This window comes from Melopsittacus undulatus, chromosome 1 (assembly GCF_012275295.1).
Source record: "Melopsittacus undulatus isolate bMelUnd1 chromosome 1, bMelUnd1.mat.Z, whole genome shotgun sequence".
Lineage (NCBI taxonomy): Eukaryota > Metazoa > Chordata > Aves > Psittaciformes > Psittaculidae > Melopsittacus > Melopsittacus undulatus.
The window spans coordinates 91,309,711-91,324,418 of NC_047527.1; the positions used below are offsets into that span (position 1 = coordinate 91,309,711).

At 42.2% G+C, this 14,708-nt stretch overlaps 1 protein-coding gene across 1 annotated transcript in view; it reads right to left on the reverse strand.

Moving 5' to 3' along the window:
* The window catches only part of JARID2 (jumonji and AT-rich interaction domain containing 2), a 217,323-nt gene that overhangs the window by 18,264 nt on the left and 184,351 nt on the right, over positions 1-14,708 (reverse strand). Inside the window, exons 7-11 of the mRNA XM_005149879.3 lie at positions 10,651-11,668; positions 6,023-6,525; positions 900-992; positions 344-462; positions 114-184 (exon numbers count right to left, since the gene is read on the reverse strand). Coding sequence (XP_005149936.2) covers positions 114-184; positions 344-462; positions 900-992; positions 6,023-6,525; positions 10,651-11,668 — 1,804 coding nt within the window. The remainder of the gene's footprint in view (positions 1-113; positions 185-343; positions 463-899; positions 993-6,022; positions 6,526-10,650; positions 11,669-14,708) is intronic.

Consider the following 14,708-nt stretch of genomic DNA (forward strand, 5'->3'; position numbering starts at 1 on the left):
ACCTGGTCAGCCAGTGAACAGAGGGGTCAGGAAGAGAGAGTTTGGTGACTACACAGCCACATTTATAGAGGGCACTTATTTTTGCTGGAAACATAGAAAAGAGACTTGCTTACCAGGCACAGCACCAAGATGTCGCAGGATGGATCCTGTATTATTAGGAAGGACTGTGAGGTTCCACCCATGCCTGTTTGAGGGGTGACACAGAGGCAGATATATGTCAGCTCACATTCCTGGTGCCAACATCCCCAGCACCAAGCTGCCCTGCTGGCCTTATGCCCCCACTTCTACTCAGAACAGGGCAGCTGGCATGAGCCAACAAAACACGTGGATTTGGCGATCTTACCTTGAAAATGGTTCAGATTTTCCCACAGGAAAGCCACTCCCGTGGGTGTTGGTATCTACTTTTCCACAATGCACTGCTACATGGCAATCTTTCTGTTCCACTATCCGCCAATACTCTTGCTGTGGTAAGAGAAGGCAGTAATGCATTTTTAATTCACTGAACAAGGCATCTCTCATTAAAATATAAACCCCAGAAATTTACACGGCTTTCATGACCTCAACGTCATTCAACATAAAACGCTGCTTAAAACTAAGAATATAAATACTTAAAAGTAACAATGAATTGGGAAGACAGAATTTAGATCCTTCTGGCTCCTGTGCTTCAGCACATGCCAGATTAAGACTTCTTTCTCTCCCTCAGTTCATCAACACCTTTATTAAAAATGTCAAAAAATTCACAAAGGAAGAATGAATACGATGCCTATCCAACCAATTCTTTTTCTCCTACACTAGACAGCTTTAAAGTGCTTATACTAATGCCTGAATGTCAACTATACTGAATCCTGAGACTTAATCTCCTGAAATATATACTCTTACCCCCCTTGCATTGGCCTCACCTCTACTTCAGCTACTGTAGGCTCCTTCGTGAAGCACATGTTCATGATGTTTCTTGCTGTTCGGTAGAAGGTTGTTAAAGAAACAGACCTACCCTGTGGAAAAAGAAAATAAAGTTAAAAGTGAAAACAAAGAACTGTGCCTCCATTCCTGCCTCACTCTTTTCCTTACATGCTCAATCCCAGATCATAGCAGGGGTAAGGAGGAAAATGTCTCCAGAATATGTGTGGGTCTAAAGTTCATTTCTTATCTGAGGGAAAATACCTCAAAATATACACCAAATCACCAAACCAATAATCTAAATGGCCAACTGGATGTTCTCAGAAGGCCACGTATGCTGTTTTGTCTACCATGCTGCATTATGTTTGATAGATACAGATGGACATAGCCCAGTCTTCTGTGACAGGTTGCAAAGAACCCACTAGGCAACCCTACCTGAATTTTACAATCAAATCCAATATGCGATCAAAGGCTCATGTAGCTACTCTCTTTACATACAGAGAAACAGATGAAAGACTTTCACAAAATTCACAGAAATGTTCAGCACTAAAATAGTATTGTACGTGATGGACAGGGGTCACAAAAAGTAGAGTTTACCAAGATTATTGTAATCACCTCCTTACAAAACCAAGTTATACTCGATTCAATAAAAGCAGTTCAACAGCAATGACCCAGGACCTGTTATTACAAGTTTGAGAAAAGCAAAACATAGTAAAATTGCCAAACGAGCACACTCTTTCTTGGCACTGCTGCAGGAGTTGCACAAGAAGAGGATCTGACTTGGTTTTCTGCCTGACCTATACCTAAGTTTCTGGATACCTGCTTTTACATAAACCTATAACAAATGCTTTGTGAAGCATCCTCTGATGGCTCTGAAGCATGAGAACCCAATGCTCCTTTCAGACCAAGCAGGGACACCCCTATCACCACCTCTGGATACCAGCTCTCCAGGGCAGGAGCAGCATCCTGGGAAGCAGTGAGCCACAAGAGCTGGCAGGTACCACACCAGCTGCTGCGGCCATACCGGTTTGCAGGCACTGCTGCAGGTAGAGACTAACATCACTTTGTAAGCGTAAAGTTGAAAATACCTTTGCCCCCCCTGCTTGCTCCACCACTTCTTTCTCAAACTCCCTTCATGTCCACTGGTTGCCCATCTGAGCAACCACAGACTTAAAACTCCATGTTTAATGAACGTTTTATTACCCAGACTATTACCTTTATAGTTTTTCAATTATGAAACAGATCTGCCAAACCACCTCAGTCTTTCCTTGTGTTTAATTTATTTAAGAACTATGCCCAAGAGTAAACCAGAACAACTATACAAGCAGCTTTTTCCCAGAGGCCAAGTCTCTCACTTTGCCATGCTCCTACAGTTGTAACATTGTCACTTTTTTAATTGAATGCAGCATAATTAGCTGCAGCAAAAAAGTCTGTGAAATGCCCAGAGCCTGGGGCCCTCCGATTCCCATAAACTTCAGAACTGGATGCTCTGCAAAACAATAAGCAATTTCCTTCATCTTTTAACGCCCTCATGAATCATTTATTGAGGCAGCCTTTTACAACAAAACCTCTCGTAAAACGCAGGGCCCGCACCAACTGTCGTCACATTTGAGTGTAGACTTCACTGCTCACAAACCAGCACACACTTTAGCAGCTTCCTTGATTCAGTTACTTGCCTTTTCCTCTCATCTTACACAGAAAAATAAGGACTCATCTCCCAAGAACAATCATGTCTTTCCATTTTTCAGGTGGGCAGGAAGCAAGAGAAGGGTGGGAAAACTGATTAGTTTAGCCCCTTACAATTGCATATACCCATTTCTCTTCCTCTATCAAGAATTTGGTACCTTTTTAGCCTCCTAAAAGTTGTAACCCAAATTAAGCAGTTGAGAGGGTTTTGTTGGCTGTTTTGTTGCTTGGTTCATTTTTTTCAATCTGAGGGATCTCGTAAGATTTTCTAATGCCAATTCTGAAAATTATTTAAAATGCTGTAATGAAGCACTTTAACCAGAACAGAAAATGAATTGCTGAAGCATAAAATACCCTTTTCAACACCCTCAAAAATGAGATCTCAACAGTTCAACAACTGCTCTGGGAGTTTCAAGCTACTGAGCACAGTCTCTGTTGCTGTGACAATACAACAGAGGAAGGTTTAAGGAACAAAACTTCCTATTTCCTCTCCTGATTCCTCTCCATGGCCTCTGTGTCGGTCATGAGAACCAACCCAGAACATCACCAGCACCACTAAGTCTGGACGGAAGGCACAGACAAGGACACTGCAACACTAAGAATGTTAAAGACATTAAAGCAACCTTAAATACAAGCAGAAAATAGGTTTCACAATAGTCACAGGTGGGATGCAGGGACTCTTGTTAAACCAAGCCTGAAAACGCTGAGTCTCTGGCTGAAGAGAGCTCAACATGGGATTCCTGGGACAGTTTCACATGAGGGCTGGCAAAACTTTCATTGGTGATTTCTTCTGTGTGCCCCTCTAACAGGTCTGCTAACAAGTCTTCAATTTGTTCTGTATGGAACAAATGCCGGTTTTAGTCAGCTCCAGTATAGACTTTTAAAGTATTTTCAGAGCTAAAATTGGGGACAGGAGAGAGAAAATCTTGCAGCAGATCTTCCTTTGATGGCATCAGTTTACTCCAGGTACTTATAAACAAGGTTTTATTAGTCAGGTAGAAAAGCCATACATTGAGGAGTAAAGAAAGCAAGAGCAGCAGCCTGTAGCACACACTTAAAAGCACAGCAGGCCTCACAGCCTGGAAAGGAGCAACACTGAATATAATGTGGGGGCCCTGGCAGAAAGTCAACTGAACACAAAGGAGATCTACACAAACCTTGACATGCGATATGGTGGCTACTGCTCCTGGAAGACTGCATGTCTCTTTCGAAAAACATGTTCCAGCTCAAGCATGTGCTGACTGCAAAATTACTGTGTGAAATCCCAACTGTACAACCTCTTCATGGTCTGAAGCATAGACTTTATAGCCTAAACTGAACTACAGCCATATCATTATGATGTTCTCCTCCAGCCCTCAATCTATTGATGTGGGCATTTACCAAAGGGGGGGGGGGGGGGGGGGGGATTTTGGGGGGGGTTGTATGCGGTTTGGATTTTTTAATTAGAACTGGCAATGTGCTTTAGAAGGAAACCATTACAATGGCATCATCTGTGGAAACTGTAATGTGAGGACATCTTCTGGTAAACAAATTTCGGATTTTCTCAGAAACATGTTAATAGGTAAAGAACCATCTCCCCTTCACAGACAAACACACACAGGGGGACACCATGATTCAAGAAAAATGGAGAATGTAGGATCAAAAGGCTTGTTTCATAAAACCCCATGAAGTACCCTCTGCTATGCCTGTAAGCCAGCATGACTTCCTCTCAGTGGGTTACTCTGGTGCATCACGATTGTTGCTTAGTTTCTTATTTCTACATCTTGAGGTTGCTCTGTGTGGCATAACCAGTTCTCACGCATCGATCCTTCTACAGGGCTTTCCCCCAGGAGCTATGAAAATGAAAACCCATCACAGATTTGGGTCCCCATTTTCTCCCTGGTATTTACACTGCCTGTGACAGCAGTCCCTGGTCTCTACACTGCAGATGACCATGGAATGGGATTCAAATGAGCAAGTTCCAGTAACCAGGAAGCCACTGGCACCAGGGTGGCAATATGAGGTGTTGCCTGAGCAGGTCCATGTACTGCAGATGCTTTGGAGGGTGGAGAGAGCAGCAGCCCACAGGCTCAGTGATGCTTGTCCCTAACAAGCTTCTAAGCAAAAAACAAAAGTATTCCCACCAGGTACTGTTGGACTTATGGGATCCGATGCTGTCAGTACTACCAGTGCTCTTCAGGCAGCAGCAGCAATTTGGGAGCTCTCAGTCTTTGGGATAAAGGCCTGCGGCTCAGGAGACTCGAGCTGTTTATGCCAGCTGCAATTTGCTTGCTAGCCTTTTTTTTATTTTCTAAGCCTTATACTTCTCACAAACTCCAACCTTGCTTTTCGAGTTACTTTCTATCTTCTAAGCTTGGGACTTGCACTGAAACAGAAGATGGAGGCATTTCCCTGCAAAGTCTGAGGTTGTTCATTCAGCAGTCAGGGTAAGTTGTATAAAATTTTTCATTTAACATCATTAAGCACAGGATACGAACCACAGAAATGCCACTACACTATTCACAAATGCTACTGTCATTAGATAAGCTTCTCTCTGACAGCAGCGTGGCAAAGAGATTGCTTTCCAGAGGTGCAATTGAGGCCAGAGTTCCTGAGTAGAAGAATTCTGGGGCTGACAGATCATAACAGGCTGCAAAAAAAACCTGAAGCAAGCTCTTAAAGCTCAAGTCATGAGCTCATGTAGTCCCTAAATAGCTTAACAATAAGCCACTTTGGGCTATCTGGCTTCATTTCCTGGTGATGGAAGTGAGATTGGAAGGGGAAGAACAGCGTATTCCTTTACTGGGCACAGACACTCAATGCTATATTTCTCTCAGAGCACAGCTACACAATTCAACACAATTCAAAATTGTGCTGCGAGTTGCAGTGCCAAGTCCTGCTCTAGAGTAGGAGACTGCCAAATAAAATACAGTTAAAGAGTCAGCATTCCTTTGTAAATGGATGTACTTGATATGTGGAGGACTAAGCGTCCACGTGACTGTTAGTGCTGAGCAAAATCTGGCATCGTGGATGAAAACACTGTTTGCATTTTAATTTGTCCTTTCTAAATGTAGTAGTATTTCTAGTGATGTTAGTTTTGATGTGGAGCACTACTTCGCTCAACAAGAGACTTGCAAGAAGCAGCAATAAGAAAGCAGAACACTACTTTAAATGTCACTAGAAAATGAAAATAAACACTATCTGCAAGGATAATTGGGCAGAGCTATTCAGGGAGCCTCTCACAAGGAGATGAAGGGGGGTAGAGCCCAGTGCATCCCTCAGGAGACAGGCAGATCAGGATAAAGCCACCAGACGATAGCTGCTGGCTGTGCTACTGCCTCAGCAGTGACACTGCAAGCCTATCAGCTCCCCCCAGCCAGCTGGGTTTGCACCCAGATGCCACGCAGACAACAGCATCATCAGTTCTGCAAAACAAAATAGGCAGAGCCTGCCTCATTACCTTGTATATACACTTGTGTAAGTCGCTAAGAACTCCCTCCTCCTCCTCCTCCTCGTCTTCCTTCGTGGTCTCCTTTTCCTGAGCGAAGAGCCGCCGCCTGCCTGTCTTCAGTGGGACGTCGACCTCTTTTAACTTGTTGCGGAAGCCATTTTTGTGAACCACACCATTGATGAGTCCATTTTTGGGCTCAAACCGGGGCAAGGAATGGAACTTGTAGGCATTCTCCAAATGTCCCTCCAAAGGTCCTTTCCTCTTCTCCAAGATTTCTTTTTCCAGCAAGACCTCCTTCTCCAGTTTCTTGTGCTCCTCAGGGGAGAGGGAGTCATAGGAGAGCAAGTACTGGCAGTAGGCTTCTTGCAGCTTGGCCAGCCTGTCCTGTGCAGTTTTGGGGATGCGCAGCATGTCTGCCAGCTTGTTCCATTTCTTGAGGTCAGTCACTTGCTGCATCCCCCCCATCTCGTTGATCAGCTGGACGAAGCAGGCCAGGTCGAGCTCGCAGCCTCCTGGAATCCAAATGTGCCAGGCAGCAGAGGAGAGGAAAGGGAAACACAAGAGCAGGTTAGGAAAGCTGCAGGCAGCTCTTATCAAGTGGATAATCAGGCATATACGGGACATGCCACTCTTACAGCTCCAGTCACCTGGGCACCGGAGCAGGATTATCTCTATTTTGCCATTTGCAATAGTTAAATTAGCTCTCCTCCTCAAGTTTTGCTCCCTTGTCTTCTCAGACCACCCTTCTCCCCGATATTTCTAGACACTCATTTTTTCCCCTGGTCATTACCCAGTGGCAGGGCAGATGAGAGTTGCCCAGCTCTCTAAAAGCTCGTATTCTCTCACTCTCCCCTTGCCTGCCAGCAGTCCTATGTCTGGTTTATACCAGGAAAAATCAAAACAAGTGTCAGGATGAGTACTGGCAGCCAAAAAGAAAAGAACCTATCCGTTATGGAGGTGAAACATCAATTATCTCACATTTCCACAACACCTTGAATACTGTTAGTATTTAAAAAGAGCACAGTATCATCATTAATCTGACTAAAGGTAGAAAAATCCTTACAAAGAAAGCCTAGGGAGGCAGGGAGTTGTTTGGTTTTGGTGCCTGCAACTGCATTGAAAAGTTCCAGACACATTATTCTTCCAGTCTGAGGCCATCCCATATTTTATACTCCATTATGCTTTTCTATGTTTTAAGATGACAAGCACATTCCAAACTCCAGTCAAAAAATAAAAATAGAGGACTGTACAAACTGCAGCATAAAAAGCAGCCAAATGGACAAGGAACAATAAAAGAAACATCATAAATATTCTCACAGAACAGAAACAAATCATCAGTAGAAAGAGTGAAGAAACAGGCCAAAGACCATGTACAATTCAACAGGATGCTGCTGGAGGAAAAAGAGAATTAATGCAAAACCCGCATTGACATTGCTGATGCCACATTGTCTCTCCTTCCCCTTTTTCTTTGAGAAAAGTAAAATATCATTATCCCATCGCTGTTTCAGAGCATTTAGAAATGCTATCTTACAACAGAGAAGTGCAAGAAGCACTGTTATGGTAAACATTTACTGCCAGATGCACAGCTACAGCATTTTAAGGATGCTACAGCATCTTGCTTCCTAGTCCAAGCTGTATTACTTTCTTCAAACTACCCTGAGCTGCATCCCAGATGCTTCACAGCTGATCCCAATTTTCTTTCTTCCCTCTGCTTTCCCCTCTTCCACCACATGTGCCAATCCAGTGAAGAGGGATGCTCAGCAGTGTAAACCTGCATGCAAGATTTTGGGATGACAACGGTTATGGGTTGAGGCAGAGCAGCGCCAGACGCTGCTCACTAACACTGCCCACAAAGCACTGGGCAAAGGTGTGAACAGAGGGGAAAGAATACAAGAGTACAGCTTTGAAGAGCATGTGACAAGGGTGCAGTCAAGGGCTACAAAGAAGCAGATACATTAAACTGAATAATTTGGGGGTGATGTGGGTGTTTATCAAAATGGTTAAGTCTTGAAGCTGAGAAAAGGGAAACACCGTTAGAAAATTTAGAACAAGCAACCCAAGTTTGAAAAGTTTGCTTTCTTTCTTCTTCAGTGTTTCCCATAAAATAACTTTCAAGGTGGCCTCTATTATAGGCTGTTACTTTTTTGGTCTAGTATTTTATATGCACAGTTCACAAATAAGCTGAAGGCATAATTCAAGATGACTTTCCATCTCAACAGATTCAGTGACCTACTTGAAGCTGAATAACATACTCCCAGCTTCAAAACAAGTGTGGTCCAGGTTTAACATTATACATGTTCTCCAGTGGGACAAATAGTGCATATTCACTTTAAGGTCCTAGTTTCAACACTGTTTATGAGCTATTTAAGAAATGTGTTTTCTCCTGCATCAAGGAAATGATTGCTCGTAATCACTCCGCAATATCAGAGCTCGAGTAGCACATCATTTGGACAGTGCCTCGCATATCTAGCGGGTCCTCCACAGGACCAGCTACAGCTATGGCTTACAAAATGGTCTCAATTACAATTCTATTTCACACAGTCATAACTTTTGGAAGTATTTATGTCTCAGGCTGATGTTTTCCAGGACTGACCTAAACATGTTGCTTAAACTTTCCTTGAAAGGCAGAAATGAAGGAGGAGGATAAAGAAAAAGTAGCTTTAACCCCGTGTATAAACACCTACAGCAAAATGGCTTAAATAGGAGCCCCAGCACATGCTATGCAGGAACAGCAACTCTGGTTTTGGTTGTTTTTTTTTAATTGTCTTCATTTCACAAGGTTAGGAATATTTCAAAATTGCCTTAGTGAGCAAGCTCATTAAAAAAAAAAGTTAAAATATTGGATCTTTCATTTAGTATCAAACCCTGGCACTACACAAGTCGTTGGCAAAACTCCCACTTACTTCAATGAAAATGTGACTTGGCCACGAAAGGAGGGACATGAATGCATGTCTATTTAAATAAGTGTGCATTTATCACCACCTATTATTTTATCTTTCTTGCTGGAGGCAACAGATTTCTCATCTTTGGTGACCTCCAGCTTCTTTTCTCCATTTTAGTCCAAAATACAAGATAAGTAAGAAATTAACTGCAGAAAGGATACATAGGATGTACATTTTATAAGAGACCACAGTATGCTCTGGTTATACAGCACCCAGCAGAATAAAATCCTTGCCTATTAATTAGGCTCTTAGGTGCTTAAATAATACAAATAATTAACAGTAATGCCATCCTAATGCTGAGTAAAGGTATTTCATTAAAAAGTTAACATTGTTCCAGGAGCGTTAATCGAGCTGTCTTGCACATTTTCATCTCTCTCTTGCCAATGTAAATGTAATTCATTATTCTTCTCTATTAGCATACAACTATTGCATACGTTAGGCATACAAAATGTTCACTTATTGCTGCTTGAGTGATTTTAATTTTCAGATTTCCTTGAACGTTTTTGCACAGCTACTGCAACAGAGTGCTAACCCTCGTTCCTCCTCCTTAAATTCTGTCATTTCCCTGTTGTGCCCTGCATCAGTTCACCATAAACTCTGCAATCTCTTTGTGCTCTTTTATGCGTTTTCATTCCCTTACCATATGTGATATAAAATAAAGTTTGAAAACTGGGTGGGGAGTGAGGGGGAGGAAGAAGTGTTGTGAACAGTTTAAACAGAAAAGCATGTGCTTTAATCCAGCTAGTGTTGATAGCTGCCTGTGATCGGATAATGCCTCAAAGGCAAAACTCTAGCCTTCAGTTGCAACATGCAGGTCCTGTGAGCTCTGACTCAAAACACTTCAAAAAACAAAGGGAAGGGCTAATAAAAATTAAAAACACAAGTTGTCATGGCTGTAAAGGCAGTAGAGCTGCAAAGGAGGTGGCTCATTCAATAGTTCATTTGTATGCTGCTGTTGTCATGTTGTTACAAACTATTGTCACATTTTTATCACGTGTCATATTTGACAGCAGACCATAAACCAAGAATTCTGTTAAATAAGTGATTCTCACTCAGGCATTAGCCCTGGCAGACACCTGCTGGGAGAAATAATGAAACCTCCATTTTGCAATCAACCACATTTTACTGCCTGTTCTTGACACTTAATGGTTGTTAAATGTCAGCAGGTCACTGCAAATTTGTGATTTTAAGTGTCTGAGTACCCAAACAGAAGTCAGTTTTCTTTCCCCCTTGGTTAAATGCTTTTAAAGGAAGAGAAAGGTGGGGGGGGGGAGGGAATGTATTAAAGCTTGGCAGTATTGCAACCTGGATTTGGAAAACATATCTGAAAAGGTCTGAAAAATATTCTGAGGCACCATTTAAACTGAGGCTATCAATATCCATAGTTGTACTACCTACAAAAACAAACAGCAGGGAAAAGAGAAGATTCTGAAATCTTGTGACCAAGAACCCACATAACAGTTTTTTCCCTAGGTAAAATAAAGAGCTGTCGGGAGGAAAGTGGCAATATAAAGTCCCCCTGGAAAGCCCTCCGACAACCCACCTGCATCATGCCTGACTGGTGAACAGAGAGATCCAGAACTCTGCAGTGTTAATTGAACAGGGGTTCGTTAAGCATAAAGGCAAACGGAGCATGAAGTTGTATACGGATACTAACAAGCAGCGGCAAAAGGCCAATGAAACCACAGCCCTTACCTATGAGTGGGAGTTCGTCCATGGTAATGCCCTGAGATTTGAGGTGCTTCTTGATACAGGCCAGCCGCTGCACGTTGGGTCCCCAGCGCCTGCCTAGCTTGTGTATGTGCTGAATCTGTGTCACAAACCGCATTTCATCATTTAGCTTGCACTCAGGTCTCCAGTCTGGAGGAGGAATCACCCTGCACATCCCATACTTCTCTACCTGAGCTCGGACTGACTCAATGTATATCAGTGGGTCATGAAATTCCTTGGTGGAGGGCCTAAGGATGGGAATCTCCCCCAGCATCCCCCACCCAGACTTACTACTGCCCTTTTCGTGCTTGCCCATTGAGTCTTGTGGCTTGTGCAAGGACTCCGCTTGAGAGGTAGAACGATTTTCACAGGAGGCATTTTCAGTTTTGCCATGTGCTTGTTTCCCTGGCGTACTCTTTCCAGCAGTGGCTCTTTTTGGCCTATTTCTTTCCAAACTCTTCTCTGGCACTTCCTTTTTAAGGTGTCCATTCAGCAAAGGCTTTTCTACAGCTGCCTTTTTGCTGGCAGCTTCTGCCAAGTTGACGGCCCCTTTCATTCTCTTGGTGGGCGACTGTATTTTGTCTATGTGATTCGTCTCTTCCAGCCTCCTCTTCGAATTGCGCAGCCCCTCCCTTAACTGTCTCCCCACCTCCTTAGTGCATGTCTTTTGGTTCAACTTGCCATTGACTTTTACACCATTAACAGCGGTATTGTTAGACTTGGATGCTCCAAGGGATAGCACCTGTTTGCGGGTTTTTGCATTGCTACTTTCTATTTTCCCTGAGATTGTGTGGTTGACAGGTGAACTGGGTTTGTGGTGATTTAGTTTGGTTTCCTTGACCAGTTCTTTCTTGGCTTTGGTGTATGTGACAGTTCCCTTTGTCACTGTTGCAGTGTACTTCACAGTTTTGGACGGTGAAGGTCTGACTTCTCTCATCTTTTTGGCACTGGCTGCATTTGCACTCGGAGATGACATTCGAGTGATCCCGTTGACTTTAGAAACCTGCAATGCCAGGAGTGTTGCATGGGGAGCAGAATGAAGGAAACAGAAAACAGAAAAGTAAATTAATAATGTCACAATTCAGCCACAGCATTCCAATCACTGGAAGACCATATTCTGCAGTCCTGACTCCTTTCACTGTCTCTATTTCTGACCCTTGCACACTATCCCTCTTCCATGCAGCTTTCGTTAAAGTGCACACACAGTTTACTACTACTTAGCAGACAAACTAGCCAGTGTATACTATCTACTCTAAGTGGAATGGGCATGTTTTGCAAAAAAGCACATACTGAGTGTCAAAACAACCTCCTCTCTATACATACATAAATATAAAAAGAAATATCAAACACATGCACCCAACAGATCAGGATGGCCACAAACGATGCAGTTCGTGATACATATGAAATCTTGGGAGGCATCTTGTTGCTGAAGACATTAATTTGAAATAAAAACGCATACAGTACTTCAATGCGTATTTTTAAAGTTTGGTATCTGGGCAGTTTTTCTGACCCACATTTTATTAGCTTGTATTCATCACTCACTAATGTGTCATTGCAATTAGAATTGCTGGACTCCTCTACTTTCTATTAGACATTGAATATCGAGCTATGAAACTAAAACTTCTATTTTAACTATGAGACATGTTAAGCACTGAAAGCAATCCTCAGCTTCAAAAGGATTGTGACAGCTCAGCACTGTCAAAGCTGAGCCCCACTACTAAGAAAATTAAGTTCAAGTTTAAGCCTCAAACAAATTTCAACATTTAAACAAGTTTAAACATTATCTTCTCACCTCCTTAAACTACAGAGTGTGAAGAAAAACACATCCAAAAATGAGGAACATTGATAAAAGTGCTCAAAGTGTGAAAGCACATAGCACAATCATCCCCTCACCAGCACTTGGGTGAATTACACCATTCCTGTAAAGTTATAATACTTCCCTGTGGGATTTCAAAATCCTTGCCAAATTAGTAAGTATGGCAGCTTCTCTCAAATAAATACAAGAATCGTAGTCACTTGTAAAGTAGGGATAAAATGTTATAAAATAGGGATCAAATAGCTACTGAAAAGATCATGATATGGTCTCACGTTACAGAAGAGGAACTGGAACTTGAGGATTCTGCATACACACACATGCTTACGTGTACACATTTATTTACTGCGTGAGTTTTCTCCTCTGTGCTCCAAAAGCTGGAGCAGGTGTTAACGCCCTTTTAAAATCCATCCATATTCCTGCCCTTCCTGTGTTTCCAAGGTAGAAACACTTCAAGAAAATCCAGTTAACTTATGAAACAAATTTTATTTTGAGCTTTCCAAAGACATAGAAGATATCATCTGGAAAGCAAACACTTGCTAACAGATATGCATTTACCCATTTCCCTTGAAATTTAGGTAGTACTCTGCATTTGAAATGGGGGCCTAGATTTGACATTTACAGCACTTACTCATGCCGCAGGGCACACATGGGTAGAGAGCTGCAGAGACATTGCCTCTGGCCTGCAGCAGTCAGAACAAGCGTTGAACATCTCTGGCTTTATAAATAGCCAGAAACATTAATTACAGATTTCATCTAGACTAATAAAGAAGAATTGATTGAGAACTGGAAGGGGAAGGCAATCTCAGTGACAGTGGTCATGAAATGAGTTTTCAATTGTAAAATGTGACAACAGCAGAGAAAGGACGACAGACATAAAAAGAGGGCAAACTAAACAAAACAGAAAAACACCTGCAAGAAAACTAAACCAAAGTAATTTCCACTCAGAGAAAGGGCACAAAGCAACAGCCATTATACATGTTCACAAGGTTCTCTACTGACTGGAAAATTAAGAAAAGAATCACAGTAACAAGTGGAAGTACAATTATGTGACTAAAGGTAAATATATAGGAACAGCAAAAGCACGCATGGGTAAAACCAGAAAGGCTAAGGAGCTAAAGAAACTTTAGTCAGCAAGGGACATAACATGAAACAGAAAAAAAATTATAAATGCCTTAAAAATATAAAGACCAAGAAGAACAACAAAGATCAACCACCACACGAGAAAGGAAATCAAATCCAACAATTTGGCTAAAGTGTTGGGTCTTCTTCTGCATTAGCCTTTGTCAAAAATACCACTGACTGAATACTTACCAGATACATAAACATAACCAATTTCAGCAAAGGAGCTAGGAAGTCAACCCCAGCAAGCTAAAATGCACCTAGATGACTTAGGGCATCTCTCCTGGAAATATGTTGAGGGCAGGCAGAGTCTACCTAACTTCAAACCCTAAAACCATTCTGGAACAAATAATCAGTTAATTTGTAAACACAAATGGTAAGAAGATTGTGTTAAAAATATTAATAATAATAAAACCATCACAAACAAAAAAACTCACCCACACTTTTGCCAAAGCAGCACATCAAGCTAATTTAATTATCTTCTGACAGACACCAGGCTGAGTAGGTAAAGAAACACCTCCACTTCAGGAGGGCTCCAGCCACTGTCCCACATTATGTTCCATTAAACAAGCTCCTGAGATATATCCCAAGCACAATTACTCTAAAGTGGCTTCACAGAGGACTAAATAAAGTCATCCTCAAGAGAAGCTGTTGTTGTCATAGTTCATTGCCATCCTGGAAGGGCATTTCAGGTGACTTTCTGCAGGGATTTGTCTTGGCCACATTTCTACAATGTACTTCCATCAGTAACTTGATTTATCGTAAAATTTGCCAATGACACACACCTGGAAGGGGTTGTAAGCACTCTGGAGACAAGGTTTAAATCAAAGGCAATCTTGCAGAACTTATTTCAGAACATTTCTACAGTAAGAGAAAGTGCTATTTTTAGGAAGGACAAATCAAATACATGTAGGGAAAGAACAACACTTGGAGACTACAGTGAGCTGCAGAACTCCATGGCAGTAGAAAGCACGCAAATCGCTTTGAGACCTAGTGAAAGCAAGCCACAGGAGAACAGGCTTTTCTAAGCAGGGCTGGACCCACAAATGGGCTCACACTGTAAGAAAATATATAGATAGTGGCACAAGTCTAAAGTGGCACAAAGTGG